Below are 19,281 nucleotides of genomic sequence, written 5' to 3'. Positions count from 1 at the left end.
GGATTACGTCATAAGGCAGGAGAACAAGGCAAAACATTGCGTTTTTCACCAGGGTCCAGAATTTCTGGTGAAAAGTGGATTCCTGCACCATCTGTACACACATGACTGGTTGTCTACACTGTACAAACCTGAGATGATCAGTTTTTGGTGATCAGAACCAATCTGCCAGAGGCAGAACCGTCAAACCTGGACCTTCCCAAGAACCTGACACTAACCAAACCGATTCTCAACTTCCAAACCACTGTCAACTCCAGTTAAGATAACCACTGACTGCTCACACCAAGCCAAAAACACCAGAGGTTGCAGCACATACTCGAAAGCAGACGCCCGAGAGTAACTGAAAGCCACACAGGGAATGATGAGCTCCGGAACCTTGAGTGTATTGACTGTTGTTGTTGATTGATTGTTCATATTGCTGGTTGATAATGTTATACTGTTTATTGTGTCAGGGACCTTTGATTTAAAGGGGGAGGGAGTATTGTGAATTCATAGTGTTTTAGTGTTTCCTCACAAGCAACCTTGCAACTGAATCGGGGCACTTTAAAAAAGAAAGTAATTGGAAATGACGTCGGCCGTTTGCATGGTGCATGGGCAAACTGACCGTCTATAACATGCAGTGCAAACATCTTCTAAATAAAGCTTTATGTTTTGGTTAAACCTCCAAGGCCTGCAGACTCCATCTTTAATCCACTACTCATGTTTTGCAGTTTGTTTTTGGAATGTGATGGAGGTCGAGAAACTCTTGCCATTCCGGGGTTTAACGCATGCTGGAATGACATGCGATGACTGACGTTTGGAGTTTTTTCTGCAGTTTTCGGTTGCAGCTTCCCCTCCTGACCTGACCCCCTGACCCCAATCTCAGCCTCACTTGCAGCATGACCATGAATGTTCACCACTAGCATTGTCCATGATTTATAGGAGGCTTGGCGTTGCAGCAACGATTACTTGACATTCTCACCATCCTACTGGTTATTGAGGATATACCAATAATATAAACTGGTCAATGTATCACTGAAGCCCCATAAAGCACAAAAATGAATGGGGCAAAAATTGTGCTTCGTTTTAAGTTCTAATGCAGTCTTTGAGGAGTTTAGAAAAGGATATTTTGATGTTTTATATTACTAACAGGAATTTTTTATTCCAACAAGCAGATTATTACTTATGATTATAAGGCTCCAAGTTGCAATGTATAACGTTGCCTTGTCCACTTTTTTAAAGAGGATGTTAAACGGGTTAACATCTGTAACAGCCATATGCTAATGCAACTTAAATTATTTTGTATTGCATCTCTTGACCCCTGTCGCCTTTCCACCACCGACACGGCACAATTCACTTGTCTGATTGGATATAGCTGCAATAAAACTCATGACAGTCCAAAACTGTCCACTTGACCACTCCTTGCTCCATAGGCGTACTGTGGCTGCAATGTGTGCTGGCTACAAGATACACCACACCTTCCCAGTGCTTCAAAATAACACTTTAAAACCCATGACCTCTATCACCCAGTGGACAAGGGCAGACGGTGATCTTCCCATCCCACCACTTGCAAGTTTCCCTCCAAGTCGCACACTATCCCCTGACGATGTATCGTTACCATCCCTTCACTGTTGCCGATTCAAAATCCTGGAACCCCCACCTTAACAGCACTACTGGAAAACGTTCACCACATAGACTGCAGTAGATCAACAAGGCACACCATCACTTTCTCAAGGGTAACAAGTGTTGGTCTTGGTAGCAAAGTCCGCACCTTGAAGATTTTTCTTTAAATGGACTGTTGATAAAATATTGAACCGTTCTGCATGCAGTTTTATGAACCTGCTGACCCTCCATCTTCTCACATGATAAAAAATGTTTTCACATTAATGGATGAATTTTAGATATCTGTACCCTCTTGAACCTAGAATTCCAGCTCTGAGAGATTCAATTCATTCAATGTAAGGAGATATGGAACTGTTGGCAATAAAATAAATTAACGAACTAAATTAAATTAAGAAACAGCATTGTGGATGCTGATGTACTAAATTCTAACAAGAACTCCATGATGTATCACAAATTTTCTAAGTATGTTATCTGAGAGATCCATTTAAATATGCACAAACTCTGCAGGTGAAAACCAATTACTATTGAATAATCTTTTTAGCTATGAAAGATTTTGCACCAATGAGCAAAATTGAAAATATGCTGCACTTTCAGTGTGTCTTTTATGCTCAACCTTGCATAACTAGTGTTGATACAAAGCTCCTCAATGGAACAAATGAAATGGCTTCTAATGAATAAAACATTTATGTAAATTAAATTTATTCATGACTGTTGTGTGCTCTAATTATTCAAACCTTTAAGGTTTCTATGTCCACCAATCCCTCCAGAGATCATGATGGATTCTGTGCCAAACAAAAATTCAACCGTGTACAGCACATTTGCTGAAAAATAGACTTATCAAGGTTTATCTATCTATCAATTCAATTATTTTTTTTTTTTTTTAAATGCTTGGGTACTTTTAGGGACCTGTAGCTCACTTCTAAAACAATTGGTATTTTTTGAATCTGGATGGAGAAGTGGCATTACGATTATACAACAGTATTCAAATTGGGATCAGGAAACATGACATTCTGGAAAATGTTAGAGAATGTTCTGATATGTAGCCACCACTTAGAAATTTGATTCTACTAACATAACAGTTTGAATTGGAATATCCAATGAATATTCCTGTTATAAGGAGTTTCCTGTTGCTATTCTGGCACTTTTTGCAACCTGACCTGATGACTCTTTTTAAATGCATCTCTGCTACCTCATATTTAGCTGTAACAACATATGATCAATCATCTGGCCCTGACAGGAATTTGGCGGGTACTCCATTATATGTATAATTTTCAATAATTCAAATCTATACTAGCTCCCTCTTTAAGGAGGTGTTAATTTTCCCTCCAAGGCACCTGCAACAATCCAAGATTGTCCACCATTTATTAGACTATTATGTTTGTCGTCTATTGTGAAAACAAGACAGCAAAGATACAGCTGTAAAGCACAGGTTTTTAATGATCTCATCCCTTTGTAGGTTCAGGAGTTTATATCACACGAGGTCAGCTGATGAACTGTCATCTCTGTGCAGGGGTCAAACACAAGGTCCTCCTCCGCCGCCTGCTTGCCTCATTCTTTGACCGGTGAGTGAAAAGTGCCTTGACCATACAGCGTTCTGGTTCGATTAAGTTGCATCCTTTGCTCAGTTAATGTACTCTGGGTACACCAAGAATAATGACGTTTTTCATGATCCTTTCAGGAACACTTTGGCAAATAGCTGTGGCACAGGGATTCGTTCCTCCACAAGTGACCCCAGCAGAAAGCCTTTGGATAGCAGGGTCTTGAATGCAGTAAAATGTGAGTTGTAGATTATTTATTCTTTAACATAGATGCAGAGTGAAGTTCTGCATATGCCTGAAGTTGTAGAATTATCAGTGAGAATGTATGTACTGTTTAATGTTGGAAATTAGAGCAATATCTAGTATCCAGAAAGTTTTCATGGATTTTGTGGTTCTTCCCAGCGACCAGCTCCCGTCCTGCACCCCCCCCCCCCCCCCCCCCCTCCCAAATTCTCCAAAGGACTTCAAAACACAGTGGAGCCGAGGAACCTTCCACCACCATAATTGGTGTTAGACATTTCTAGAGCACAGATAAAAGATGTTTGGCATTATGAACATGAAAAGGTACATCACCAATAATTTGCACTAATTGGCACCCTTTAAAGTAGTAAACTATTTCAGACATGAATATAACTGACAGCAAGGTAAATGAAGAGAGATAAGGTGGGGTGACCAAAAGCATGGCCAAAGAGATGAGCACAGTACGAAGTCTTACAACATCAGGTTAAAGTCCAACAGGTTTGTTTCGATGTCACTAGCTTTCGGAGCGCTGCTCCTTCCTCAGGTGAATGAAGAGGTCTGTTCCAGAAACACATATATAGACAAATTCAAAGATGCCAAACAATGCTAGGAATGCGAGCATTAGCAGGTGATTAAATCTTTACAGATCCAGAGATGGGGTAACCCCAGGTTAAAGAGGTGTGAATTGTCTCAAGCCAGGACAGTTGGTAGGATTTCGCAGGCCAGATGGTGGGGGATGAATGTAATGTGACATGAATCCCAGGTCCCGGTTGAGGCCGCACTCATGTGTGCGGAACTTGGCTATAAGTTTCTGCTCGGCGATTCTGCGTTGTCGCGGGTCCTGAAGGCCGCCTTGGAGAACGCTTACCCGGAGATCAGAGGCTGAATGCCCTTGACTGCTGAAGTGTTCCCCGACTGGAAGGGAACATTCCTGCCTGGTGATTGTTGCGCGATGTCCGTTCATTCGTTGTCGCAGCGTCTGCATGGTCTCGCCAATGTACCACGCTTCGGGACATCCTTTCCTGCAGCGTATGAGGTAGACAACGTTGGCCGAGTCGCACGAGTATGTACCGCGTACCTGGTGGGTGGTGTTCTCACGTGTAATAGTGGTATCCATGTCGCTGATCTGGCACGTCTTGCAGAGATTACCATGACAGGGTTGTGTGGTGTCGTGGTCACTGTTCTGAAGACTGGGTAGTTTGCTGCAAACAATGATTCATTTGAGGTTGCGCGGTTGTTTGAAGGCAAGTAGTGGGGGTGTGGGGATGACCTTGGCAAGATGTTCATCGTCATCAATGACGTGTTGAAGGCTGTGAAGAAGATGACGTAGTTTCTCCGCTCTGGGGAAGTACTGGACGACGAAGGGTATTCTGTCGGTTGTGTCCCATGTTTGTCTTCTGAGGAGGTCGGTCCGGTTTTTCGCTGTGGCGCGTTGGAACTGTCGATCGATGAGTCGAGTGCCATATCCCGTTCGTACGAGGGCATCTTTCAACGTCTGTAGATGTCTGTTACGCGCCTCCTCGTCTGAGCAGATCCTGTGTATACGGAGCGCTTGTCCATAGGGGATGGCTTCTTTAATGTGTTTAGGGTGGAAGCTGGAGAAGTGGAGCATCATGAGGTTATCCGTGGGTTTGCGGTAAAGCGAAGTGCTGAGGTGACCGTCCTTGATGGAGACGAGTGTGTCCAAGAATGCAACTGATTTTGGAGAGTAGTCCATGATGAGTCTGATGGTTGGATGGAACTTATTAATGTCATTGTGTAGTCGTTTCAGTGATTCTTCGCCGTGGGTCCAAAGGAAAAAAATGTCATCGATGTATCTGGTGTATAACATCGGTTGAAGGTCCTGTGCGGTGAGTAGGTCCTGTTCAAACTTGTGCATGAAGATGTTGGCGTATTGGGGTGTGAATTTGGTCCCCATGGCTGTTCCGTGCGTCTGAATGAAGAACTTGTTGTCGAAGGTGAAGACGTTGTGATCCAGAATGAAGCGGATGTGTTGCAGAATTGGGTCTGGTGATTGGCAGTTGTCAGTGTTCAGTACTCAGTCGCATTCACAAGACAACCCCGAACGTCACCCAAGCACAACGCAATGCCATCCACGCTCTGGAGATCCACGCATTGGAGATCTCTACTGCCTCCCAAAAATACATAAGGCCAACACACCAGGCCGCCCTATCGTTTCAGGCAATGGGACCCTGTGTGAGAACCTCTCTGGCTACATCGAGGGCATCTTGAAACCCATCGTACAAGGTACACCCAGCTTTTGTCGCGACACGACGGACTTCCTACAGAAACTCAGCACCCATGGATCAGTTGAACCAGGAACATTCCTCGTCACAATGGACGTCTCGGCACTCTACACCAGCATCCCCCATGACGACGGCATTGCTGCAACAGCCTCAGTACTGAACACCGACAACTGCCAATCTCCAGACGCAATTCTGCAACTCATCCGCTTCATTCTGGATCACAACGTCTTCACCTTCGACAACAAGTTCTTCATTCAGACGCACAGAACAGCCATGGGGACCAAATTCGCACCCCAATACGCCAACATCTTCATGCACAAGTTTGAACAGGACCTACTCACCGCACAGGACCTTCAACCGATGTTATACACCAGATACATCGATGACATTTTTTTCCTTTGGACCCACGGCGAAGAATCACTGAAACGACTACACAATGACATTAATAAGTTCCATCCAACCATCAGACTCACCATGGACTACTCTCCAAAATCAGTTGCATTCTTGGACACACTCGTCTCCATCAAGGACGGTCACCTCAGCACTTCGCTTTACCGCAAACCCACGGATAACCTCATGATGCTCCACTTCTCCAGCTTCCACCCTAAACACATTAAAGAAGCCATCCCCTATGGACAAGCGCTCCGTATACACAGGATCTGCTCAGACGAGGAGGCGCGTAACAGACATCTACAGACGTTGAAAGATGCCCTCGTACGAACGGGATATGGCACTCGACTCATCGATCGACAGTTCCAACGCGCCACAGCGAAAAACCGGACCGATGTCCTTGGAAGACAAACATGGGACACAACCGACAGAATACCCTTCGTCGTCCAGTACTTCCCCGGAGCGGAGAAACTACGTCATCTTCTTCACAGCCTTCAACACGTCATTGATGACGATGAACATCTTGCCAAGGTCATCCCCACACCCCCACTACTTGCCTTCAAACAACCGCGCAACCTCAAACGAACCATTGTTTGCAGCAAACTACCCAGTCTTCAGAACAGTGACCATGACACCACACAACCCTGTCATGGTAATCTCTGCAAGACGTGCCAGATCAGCGACATGGATACCACTATTACACGTGAGAACACCACCCACCAGGTACGCGGTACATACTCGTGCGACTCGGCCAACGTTGTCTACCTCATACGCTGCAGGAAAGGATGTCTCGAAGCGTGGTACATTGGCGAGACCATGCAGACGCTGCGACAACGAATGAACGGACATCGCGCAACAATCACCAGGCAGGAATGTTCCCTTCCAGTCGGGGAACACTTCAGCAGTCAAGGGCATTCAGCCTCTGATCTCCGGGTAAGCGTTCTCCAAGGCGGCCTTCAGGACCCGCGACAACGCAGAATCGCCGAGCAGAAACTTATAGCCAAGTTCCGCACACATGAGTGCGGCCTCAACCGGGACCTGGGATTCATGTCACATTACATTCATCCCCCACCATCTGGCCTGCGAAATCCTACCAATTGTCCTGGCTTGAGACAATTCACACCTCTTTAACCTGGGGTTACCCCATCTCTGGATCTGTAAAGATTTAATCACCTGCTAATGCTCGCATTCCTAGCATTGTTTGGCATCTTTGAATTTGTCTATATATGTGTTTCTGGAACAGACCTCTTCATTCACCTGAGGAAGGAGCAGCGCTCCGGAAGCTAGTGACATCGAAACAAACCTGTTGGACTTTAACCTGGTGTTGGAAGACTTCGTTCTGTGCTCACCCCAGTCCAACGCCGGCATCTCCACATCAAAGAGATGAGGTTTAAGAGAACGTAGAAGGAGGAGAGGAAGATTAAGTCAAGTAGTTTGGGGAGGCAATTCCAGGGTGTGGGATTGGTTTGCTGAAGACAAGGTGGGCTAGAATCAGAGAAACTAAGAATTTGGGGAATGACTTGTAGGTCTAAAGAAGGTTTCCGAGGGTAGAAAGGGTAAAGACTGGGGAGCAATTTAAACATTAGCCTAACATTTATAAATTTGAAGTGACCCGGAACCAATGTTAGTCAGTGATTGAAAGTGGGACTTTGACTTGGAGCTGGGCAGATGTAGATGAGCTGAATTTTTGGGTGAGTAGTGCCTGGGAGGATGACCAATACATTATTCCAGCCTGGAGATGACTGAAATGAGGGTAAATGTCTGCATGTCCACTGGTTATTAGCAACAGTAACTAGAATGATTAATGAAAAAGCATATCACATTTGTTCTCAAACTTGGGTAATTTTATGACTAGAACCAAATAGTTAATGTCACATCAGAAGGAAACAAAGAACTAAAATTGCATTGAACTTGCATTACTGCTGCATTGAACAGCCCCAAGCCAGTTTTAAATGGAAGGCATAAAATTAGGAGTGATTGATTGCAAAGTGGACAACCAGCTTATTCCATCAATAAATTTAAAATCTATATAGGGGACAGTTTATTCTGGCAAAGCATCACTAGGAAAATGACGGGTTAACAAAATGGCAAAATTAGTTATACCAAATGATCTAAAGGAAAGATTTCTCAACCAATAGAGAAGTTGCTCTTGTACCCCCTGGGAAATATTAGAAAGCACATCAACATTAATAAAGTTTTGAATGGACAAATAGATCTTAAGCAATACATTAATCCTAAAATGACCGAAATCGAGGAGTTCATAATCAACAGCTCCAACTGTGTACACTTGACATGATTTGCTTGCCAGCTCCTCTTTCCCCAGACGAATTGAGGAACTAGAGCAACCTTCCACAAACCTGTTGAACATTTGAATTAATGCGACCATTGGCTGCACTCATTGTGCACTTCCTGGAAAATTCCCTAGTGGAAGACAAGTAGTTAGCTCTGCTGCCTCACAGTTCCAGGGTCCCGGGTTCAAATCCAGCGTCTGGTGACTGTGTGGAGTTTGCACTTTCTCCCTGTGTCTGCGTGGGTTTCCTCCGAGTGCTCCGGTTTCCTCCCACAGTCCAAAGAAATGCAGGTTAGGTGGATTGGCCATGCTAAATTGCCCCTTAGTGTCAAAGAGGTTAGGTGGGGTTACTGGGTTACGGGGATAGGGTTGAGGTGTGGGCTTAAGTAAGGTCTCTTTCCAAGGGCCAGTGCAGACTTGCTGGGCTGAATGGCCTCCTTCTATGATTCTCTGAAGACCACGAAGGGAAGCCTTGCCCAAGTACATTAGCTTCTTCAGGTTTTAGAAGTTGAACCATCAAAACAAAATGTGCCACACTGTTACTATTGCTTGCAAGAGTTGCTCTGTGCAGATTTGTTGAATTCTGGTTTATAGTGCAGAGGCTCAGAATGTAAACATATGGGACAGATGTGACTCATATTGCCACATCATCAAAATATATATTTTATATATAAAACATATATATATATATAATATATACACACACACACACATATATATATATATATACTTAGGCTAAAGTCTTTAATTCCATATACTTCGGCTTGTTTACCCTTGAAAGTGAAGCTAACAAACCATGAACAGCAGAGCTAGAGAATTGGAAAATGGCTCTTTGCAAAGTATCATGATTTTCAGAATAGAAATGTGATTAGTATTTAACTTTTACACTGGAATTTGAATCGAGTGCAGCCAGCAGTTCTCCTCGTGGAGTGATAGGTTCAGTTTGTTTGAATGTCAAGCTGTCAGTGGTAAGCACTTAAGTACCCTTGTCATGCATATATGATGCCATTAGGTCAGACAGTACCCTTGATTTCAGTTGGGATTAAATGTTGCAATCTACTGATTCCCAATTAAGACTACATGTGAATTTTTAAAAATACATCAAAAACTCTACCGGGTGCCCAACTGTGAAAAATCTTTGAAGAACTGAAGGCGGCATGTGGCGCAGTGGTTAGCACTGGAACTGTGGCGCTGAGGACCCGGGTTTGAATCCCAGCCCTGGGTCACTGTCCGTGAGGAGTTTGCACATTCTCCCCTTGTGTGCATGGGTTTCACCCCCACAACCCAAAAATGTGCAGGTTAGGTGGATTGGCCACGCTAAATTGCCCCTTAATTGGAAAAGAAAATAATTGGGTATTCTAAACTTATAAAAGAAAACTTTGAAGAACTTGAAATAACTTTGTTTTGATCTAGACTGTGTTATCTGTATCTCACTTCATAGTCACAAGGTTCTGGGTTCAAGTTCCACTCCAGGGCATGAGCACAAAAATCAAGGCTGACACTCCAGTGCCGTAGTGAGGAATTGTTGCACTGTTGGAGGTGCTGTCTTTCGGATGAGACGTACCAAGGCCCCATCTGCCTGCTTGGGTGAATGTAAAAGATCCCATGACACTATTTTGAAGAGGAGCGGGGTGTTATCCCTGGTGTCCTGACCAATACTTAGCCATCAATAAACATAAAAACGTTATCTGGTCAATATCACTTTGTGGGAGCTTGATGTGCACAAATTGGCTGCGATAGTCATGAAAACACTGTAAATGCAAGATTTTATTAATTTTATAGAGAAGCATTTTCGACTGAAAACTGTTTTACACGCTGATCACATTGGCTCTGTTGGTAGCACAGTCACCTCTCAGAAGGTTGTGCTTTCATATCCCTCTTCACAGACTTGAGAACATAATTTAAGTGCTGCACAGTTTGAGGTGCCATCGTTTGGATGACATACTAAACTGAGGTCCCATCTGCCTTGTCAGGTGAACGTCAAAACTCCCATGTTACTGTTACAAAGAGCAAGGAATCTCTCCAGTGTCCTGAAAAATATTTATCCCACACCCATCATCTTTGAAATTAATTATCTGATTGTTAACAAAGAACAATACAGCACAGGAACAAGTCCTTCGGCCCTCCAAGCCTGTACCGGTCATGAGACTGACCTTGGCCAAAACCCCATATTGCTATTTGTTGGGTCTTGCTGTGCACCTACCTCACTGATTCTAAGATGCTTTGGAATGCCGTGAAGTTGTAAAAATCCCAGTTCTTGTGCTTTCACAAGAATTGACACAGTTTTCACCTTTTCAACGTGAACCCCTTTTACTTATTAAATTGGTCACTTAATAACTTTTGATCTCAGTAAACTTTAGTGCTTAGCATTGTTTTAAATGCTATTGATTCTCTGTAGGCAGATGATAATATTTTGCTTGAATTTATTTTCACAGTGTATTGTCAGAATTTTGCTCCCAACTTCAAAGAAAGTGAGATGAATGTGATTGCTGCTGACATGTGCACGAACGCTCGCCGGGTTCGCAAGCGCTGGCTTCCCAAGATCAAATCTATGCTGCCTGACGGGATGGAAGTGTACCGTACAGTTATTGGTGATGCGAGCGGTGGAGGCAGCTTGGAGCCAGAACTGTATGGAACTGGGACAACATTTGAGCAAAGTAGTCAAGCTGAGAAGAGAAGTGACCCTGGGACTTTACTTGGAGAAAGAACAAACCCTGTAAGCATAGACGTGGAGTCTCCCAAATCTGACCAGTCGTGTGAACAAAACGAAATGGTGGAGTCGGTAATCAGAGAAGCTGCTGGCACTAATATTTTGGCCGCTGACACACCCAGCACAGGCCACACTTTTGATCAAGAGGAAGCTTCCTCAAACAATAGATCTGAAACACCCATGCGCAAACTGGATGGAACATATGCAGGGACCTTGTGAAGATTTACACTGTGGTCAGCAAGAAGCGCATCATGTTATTTGAAATGGCTTGCATGCATACTAACGCTCTCAACATTTGGCAGTGTTATTTAAGCCACTGACCTGTACCCGTTGCCTGAAGACGTAACTTTTATCCCACCTGTATACAGTATGCCATGAAGAAATGAAGACGCCTTTATAACACTGAAACAGACCTTTCCAGTTCAACTCGTCTTATGGAGGCGACAACAGAATTTGCAGTTTCTCCCCATCGAAAGGCCTGAACAAGGAGCAACTGGGGTGATTTGAAAGTTGCCTTTCATGATGGTAAATAGTGTCCAGATTATTTTAGCGCTGTTGGTCCATTAACAAACTTAAAATGGAACTGACCTGCACACACAAAAAACACACTAACTGTGATGGAAAATGGGTTCGCAAAGTATAATTTTTTTTTAAAAAGAAAAATTACGTTCTCATCCTTGTCAATCTGGCTCTCTTCCCACACCGCAATGGCCAAGTAAACTACTACAGTGTGTGCTAACTTATCTAGCTGGGATTTAATATTTAGCGTAATTCAACTGATATTTTTTGGGACACATAAAATATATATATATATATATAACATACATATATAGAGATTTATATATGTACGTGTGTGTATATATATCTATATATATATATATCTATATATATATATATATATATATATATATATATATATAATATATCTATATATTAAATATAATATAAAGTGGACCCGTGTCATAAGAAGAGTGACTGAAGCAAGCATTTGTTTTTCAACTGGTAAGTCTTGAAAATATTCTGCTCATGTTTGCTGGTAATGTTTTGGGCATTTTACGGGCCAGAGGGCAGCAATTTCAGGAAAGCAGCTTGGGCTTTAGACCTCTTGTTTCTTAAAGTAAGACATACTGTCGGGGGTGGGGGGGAAAAGAGTCCAAACAAAATCTTAGAATGAGCTAAGACTTTCGTGACCAAGGGTGTTTGCATGCTGTGACTAGACTGAGCATTGTTGATCATGCTTAAGATGTAGATTATCATAAAATATTTCCTAGATTGTAAACATGCAGAACCATGTGCCTTAGATATTTGATTTATTCCCCCCTCATTGGAAAGAAAAATCCCATTCTATTTGAGCTGATTATTTTTGTGAATGTGTAAAAGAGCACCCATAGTATTTAAGTGACTTAACAGTATTTATGTATAATACAGATTTGTTCACAAGTATGTGAATTTTCCAAATAGTTCCTACTTTGTTTCAGTGGCACTGGTACAAAAACAGTGCTGTTAATAAGACTGTTAGCTAAATGCACTTTGCGGAAAATATTTTTGTTTCTCTTCTGACCAAATTGATCATTCCCTTGACAGATGAAGTCATTTTTAAATAGAAGTCAAAAGTGCCATTTGCAAGCTTGGCCATATAACCCTTACAACTTGAACATTTTGAGATACACTGTAACGATGCACTTTATCGTACATGCTAGAAAGTTATCAAAAATCCTTGTCAATCATAATCCTCTAATATAGATAATATTTTCCTACTTTTTATTTTTGAGGAGGAATTGCCAAGTTGATTAAGCAGTAACTAGACTTCTATCTGCATTACTAAAACAGGAACATTTCTCCAAAAGTGTAACAGTGATGACATTGCCTGAAATGCACCTTCAGAATGCTGACTGCCTTTGGTCCTTCCTTCCTTCCTCTTCCTACTCGTGTGATTTGGTTACTGAGTAGAATCATGGTTTAGATCCAGTGTATCATTTTTTTTCCTCCCCTCTCCCTTCTCTTCCAGTAGACGATCCAGTAATTGGTTCCTGCATATAATTAATGCTTGCTTTTTACTCTGAGGTAACCTATCCCAGTTGTTCAACCTACGTTAACTTCTGTTCAGAGGACAGATGGTTAGCTATTGAAGAAGCATTGCCCTATTTTGCTGACCCCACTTTGGAGGGGACAGCTACCATCCAGCAAGAAAATATTTTAGTTATTATCCCCATCCCATTGCTTCTGGAATCCACCACAGTATCCACTTCTTGCCTCGTGCTTAATGTTTTCAGATTGGGAGTTGACGACATTGGAAAATTGATCTGCCCGTTCCTGTCCTATTGCTGGTGCGACTGTGCTGCCTAATACTTTGGTTCTACTTTTAAACCAAATTGGTGTTCATATTGTAAATCACCGCAACAGCATTGTATCTGGCTACTATAGATATTTTCATACTGTCTATTTGGTGATTATGAAGTGGCTCTGTATTAAATGCACTGTTTGGAATCTTAAAAGGTTCCATAGGAAAATCAGTGGATAAAAACAGGTGCCTACTCTAATTATTCACACATCTCCATGTTATTTGGAGAGGATAAAACCGAGAATACTGTGGACAGGTCCGCTCGATGTAACTAAACGCCCTCTTCCCAGGAGTTGAGATGGGTGCAGTTTTCATCTGACTGAACTTATCCACTAGCTAATATGTTTCAGCTTGAACAAAACCCACTGTGTAACTTGCTCCTCTTAATTTACCACTACATTTTAACTAAAAGCCCTAAGCATGTTCTGCTGAAAGAATACATTAAAGCTTAACATCGAATGACTGCAAAAATTGGCACACAAGGGTCGTTGGAGCTTTATAGTGGGTAGTGTTGCACTCTGCAGTGTGGATCCACTGTGTAATGCCAATTTATGTATTAGTGGCAGGGAAGGGAAGAGGTTCCTCAGCATTCCCAATAGAGTTTCTCAGACTGGAGTGGCACAATGCCCACTCTTGCTTTGGGGACGTCGGTCATTAAAACGCTAAAGCCGCAGGAGTGTCGGGGTGCATCTAAGTGTTCTAGAAACGCAGGAGTGACTGGGTGCATCTAAGTGTTCTAGAAACGCAGGAGTGACGGGGTGCATCTAAGGGTTCTAGAAAAAGTCATACCAGTCTCTAAAAGGTTAACTCTGATTATCTCTCCACAGATGCTACCAGACCTGCTGAGCTTTTCCAGCATTTTGTATTTATTTTAGAGTAGATCTTCTCTCCTGTCTATCTTTCGTAAGCTCTTTGTTTCTTCTCTACATGTTCTAGTCTCCCCTTCGCCCCACCCCCCAAAAAAATCCAGAGATTCAAGTAACAGAATGGCGGCACATTTTCTTTGCTGTGTACTAACACATCTCTTTCAGCCCTAGTCGCTAAGTATTCCAGTAATTTTGTTTCTTTTGATTTCTCCACTTCCTCCTGTGCAGTCTCCTGACCAGCTTGCCAAGCCTGCATACACCCATGATCCCAGCATGGCGAAGGCGCATTTCAGGCAGTGGAATCACTGAACTGATGAGGGACGCCTAATCCCTAAGAAACCGCCAAACATTGTCAGAAGCCGCAATTTGTTGTTGAGAATAAATGTGAAACTTTAATGTAAAATAAATTGAATAAGATATGGTTATATTTCCATGGACGTTTCCACAAGTATAGACACTGAAATTTAGAAGAAAATAAGTGAGACTTTAATGCTTAGTATTTGCAGTAAATCATAATATCCACTTCAATGGTAAAGATTAACTTTCAACTGGAGGAGCAAGTCATTTGTTTTAAACTATCTCCAGTGCAAGCTTCAGTAACTACAAATTAGTTTTTTTCCATAATATGCTACCTGGTAGCCATGGGAACGATGGGCCGTCTAGCACCTTGCCATAAGCACCACAATATTGAGCTTTCTTGTGTGGTGTCCTTTGGAGCACTGTAAAATGTTAATTGGCCCAGCCATTGGACCAACTGAGTAACTTTCATATTTGTAGGGCCTCATTTGTAAAAGAAAAGATGATTAAACTTTTTGTTTTGAAAGGTTAAGCTCAAAAAAACTTGGAGGACTTTCACTCTACTGAAAAGTGCAGTGATAACAGAAAAGTATTAATTCCAATCAGATGTAGTTCTGAAAAATATGTAAACTGTTGTAGAAGAAGTTTGTTTAGTTGGTTGTGGCTATCTTGGTAGCGAGGCCTTTTTGGCCCCCCCCATAATTTCTCCCCTTCGGTTTACTGATCCCAGGTGGTTTGTGAAGCATTCAGTTATGTTTTGAAGAACTTTATTTTTGGAGAAAATATGCTTTTTATTTATGAGCTTAGCTCCTGGCCCAGGCAAGCAGCCCTGTGTTATGTTAAGACGTGGGCAAGTAGCCTGAGGAGGTGAAGGTTAAGACATCCACTGGCATGTGTAAATATTCCCTGAGCCCAGGAAATTCCCTGTGCCAGATGCTTTGAAGTTAAATGGTGCTTCCCTGGGTTGGGCCTGAACAGTAAATTCATAATCAGTCAGTGCACCCTATCACTTCAAAATGTCTTATGCCAGACAGAAAAACAGTGAATCTTGGTGAAGTTGAATTATAAATCATGGTGTAAGACTGCAAAAGTTAATAAATATTGCAAAATCTATTTCTGGTGTAGAAATATTCCTGGCTATTGTGCTGGAGTAATTTTGTAATACTTTTAACCTACACATTTATAGGAACAGTATCAATATATCAACTTTGAAAAGCAACCATTTGAAATATAGTAGCTGCAATGTTTAAATTAGCATCTTTGAGTTTTGACATGAGGGTTTAAAAAAAAACTCTTGAATCCTTAAGCTTTAAAAAAAAACTTAAATAATTCTTTATTAAAATACTCTAGAGCGTGAGTGAAATTGCACTAGTTAGAGATTACAGTAACCAGGCAGGAAAAGTAAAGTGACAGCTTCAAAAAAAAATAAAGAAAGTCCTGACATGAAGGAGTGGGGGGGGGGGGAGCAAGGAGAAACTGAAAAGCACATTGTGACAAGTCCTTTGGATTTTGCTGAAGGATTACAGGAATTGGTAAGTCTGGAGTGCGTTAGCACCTCAATTATTGTTGTATCTAATGATCAGACTACTAAACTATCGAAGATGCTCACGACGATTTAGATTTGCTGGTTTTAAGATGTATAAAATCCAACAGCTACCCCTCTTAGTTTTCTGATATCTTTACCAGTAGAATGTTACAACTGATGATTCAGTGGCAGGGGCATATTTTCACAGATGCTGTGCAAAGAGCTGTTTTTTTTTTTTTGCATGCAGTTGTGAGGTATATGATCTGATTAATATTTTTAATCAAATATTTAACAAATCTCTCATACTTGTTTTTCTGAAGAGGTGCTAACCTGTGCACGTTATTTTTAGGCTTTTTTTGCTCTATGTCAAGATAAATACTCCCGTATTTCATCTAAAGGACGGTTTTGTTTTAAAAAGTAAAAATCACAAAAGAAAGACGACTACGACTAATTGTTAATAGAGTCACTATATGTGTATATGTTAGATTTGTTAACCCTTGTAATCGCTATTTTAAAAAAAAAAAACCTGTATGTTCCAAGACTTTCTCAATTTGTCGGCCAGCAATTCTGGGTAATACTGAGCACTGAAATCCGGGCCTGTTGCCTCCATGCATTTGTCAGCAGTTTCCAACAGGAGTCACGTTCCTACAGGCAGATGAGGACAACTGGCCTCGTCAAGAATGTAAATATGTGATGGCGTTTGACTCAACATTAAGGGACTCCAGTGATGAAGTCCATTTTCACAAGGACGTCTAATTATCCTCCCCCTCTCCCTCAAAACTATATGGCCTGCTGATTTTTGTTTCCTGATTATTTTCTTTTTTGCCTTGGTTTCCCACTGCTGGAATTTCTTATCGTGAATGCTTGCAGGCAGCAGTCCCTGCATTTTGCTCTCAAATACTGATCACTACTAATGTGTGAAACGCTCTTCTCATAAACCTTTTTTGTGCAGTGATTGTTCTGACATTTGATTATTTTAAAGATACAACATAGCAATGCTTTTGACTTCTAGATTGAGAATCACAAATGTTACTGATTTGAAAGTTTTGTATTTAAAAGTACTGTAGATCTAAGAAAACTATTGATGTCCCCTGTCTGTAGTGGCGGAATGAAGGGGTTTGTTAAAACTGTTCCAAGAGTTGCATCATCTTGGTATGGAAGCATGAAATTGTAACCCTGAATCTGCTCAAAACCCAGTTTTCGAATCCATCTGAACAGGGAAACTTGCAAGCGAGGGACAAAGTGAAGAAATCTCTCTAAACTTGCTGAATAAACAGGACCTGGTATGGCTGGCACAAGAAATGTGAAATGCAAGCATTTACAGTTTAAGATTTTACAGCGTTTGGTTGGTTTGCTGCTGAATTACTTTCCAGTTTGTTTCTCTTTCCTTCCCCTTTCACTGCTCCTCCAGGAGTTTATTTCAGGCAATTCCTGTATTGGCTCAGTACATTCCCATATGGCTGTGTGAACCTGAACATTGAATGCTGGCCAATGTGCTGTTGAGAAATCTCCACCTGATCCTTGTTCCCACCGAGAGTGCAACAATTTAGACCATGCAGTGTTGGACAAAGAATGGCAGCAGTAATTCTAGCTGATTTATTTTGTCGCCATCCACTGCCCCCACAACTCAAAGCCACCCATGCTAATGTCAACATGAATATCGCGTGTGAGAGATCAGCCAATCTGAACAGGCCAAGCATTGAACCTTCCTTACCTATATGGTCCCGGAGTGATTAACAGAAGTAACAGCATTTTGTAAAATGGTAAACATTTTCAGAAAGCAAATAATTTGGAACTTTAAAAAAAATAACTTGGGAGCCTACTGACCACCTGCTGTTTAAAGGGAAAGAAGGAAAAACTGGTCATTAGAAAACTTGTCTTTATTTGATTTAATACAAAACTTAACTCTAAAGACAAAAGCCTTGTCACCTTTCCCAACCAACCAGTACGTTCATTGCAATAAGTCCTATATTCTGCGTCCCAGTCTGTCACTACAATCCAAATAATTTTGATTGGAAAACCCTCAACAGTAACTTAACTCAATTTATTTTTCCTTCACAATGCAAACAGCACTCTAGGTCCCTAGTGATGTATCTATAGAAAAGCATGTTTGTCACACAAACAAAAACGTAATTAGCTTTTTTTTTGTCAGGAATCTATCAAAAGCACTCGGGTCACTGTCCCTGAGCACATCTTGCACACTTTTAATCCTTGCTCTCTCCCTCCACTCAGTCCCTCCTGCCATAAAGTGTAATCGCAAACTCTGTGTGTGCAATGCCGCAGGAGATCAGTTAACCTAGCAATGTATAGGCTGAGCGTGAATTCACAGTCAATTGCCACCTTTGACACTCCAGTGCCAGTACTGAGGGAAAGCTGCGCCAATATTTCATGTGTGATATTACGAAAGGCGCTGTGTAAATGCAAATTATTGGTTTTCTCCTGCTGCAACAAGGAAGAGTATTCTGTTTCGATGGAAATTTGTCTGTGTCTTCCAGCTGGTACTCAGCACGAACATCCATTTCTTTTTCTTTTGCGCTCCCTTGCCTTTTTGAAGTCTGTAAAGCAGAGCAACCAAACGCACAATCGCTGCTTTAAGTGTAACACAACTGCAGAATACGTTCTGCACCCAAGTAAACCTAATGAGGCCTCAAGCCTGCCTTAACAAATCATCAGGATTGAAATATTGTTCCATGTTCCCGTGCCCTTCTCTCTGACTAAAGCTGGGAAGGGTGTTCAGTATGCAAAAAAGAGAGATTGTTGAGATTAGCCTGACCCGCTGCAGGTTTGTAGAAATGTGAGTTTAATTTTTAAATGATGCTGTAAAATGTCTATGAGCCATTTCAACACATTTGCACCTTTTTGAGTTCCATGAAAGATTGTATTGGTAGAGCTGCCTTACTGAAAATGGCACTGTTGGGACTGTTACCTCCAGCAAGATGACTGTTAAATTCTGGGACTGTTTCTAGACTTGGCCAAGATATAATGTGTTCAATAAAAGTAACACACTTGTACTGTTTTTATGTCTACTCTCTTGCTTTTAGTCTGTTTAGTGCTTTCTCCAGTGTGTAAAGGTTTGTTACTGGATTCCTTATAAATTAACAAACTCAGCACCATTTGGGCCAAAGCAACCCGCTTGAATGGCACGCTGTGCACTACCTTGAGCTTTAACTCCCTCCATTACTGACACACCATGGTTGCAATATGTACCATGGACAAGATGCACCAAGGCATCTGCAACA

General features: G+C 41.8%; 1 protein-coding gene across 3 annotated transcripts in view; it reads left to right on the top strand.

Annotated features, from left to right (window-relative positions):
- The window catches only part of LOC140399272 (nucleus accumbens-associated protein 2-like), a 134,477-nt gene extending 115,419 nt beyond the window's left edge, over window positions 1–19,058 (top strand). For all 3 annotated transcript variants that reach the window (XM_072488732.1, XM_072488731.1, XM_072488733.1), the window contains 3 exons: window positions 3,056–3,161; window positions 3,278–3,375; window positions 10,739–19,058. In XM_072488732.1, coding sequence (XP_072344833.1) covers window positions 3,056–3,161; window positions 3,278–3,375; window positions 10,739–11,232 — 698 coding nt within the window. In that variant the 3' untranslated portion in view covers window positions 11,233–19,058. The remainder of the gene's footprint in view (window positions 1–3,055; window positions 3,162–3,277; window positions 3,376–10,738) is intronic.
- The last annotated feature ends 223 nt before the right edge of the window (window positions 19,059–19,281 follow it).

This window comes from Scyliorhinus torazame, chromosome 22 (assembly GCF_047496885.1).
Source record: "Scyliorhinus torazame isolate Kashiwa2021f chromosome 22, sScyTor2.1, whole genome shotgun sequence".
NCBI lineage: Eukaryota > Metazoa > Chordata > Chondrichthyes > Carcharhiniformes > Scyliorhinidae > Scyliorhinus > Scyliorhinus torazame.
This window is presented reverse-complemented; position numbering and strand designations above follow the sequence as displayed.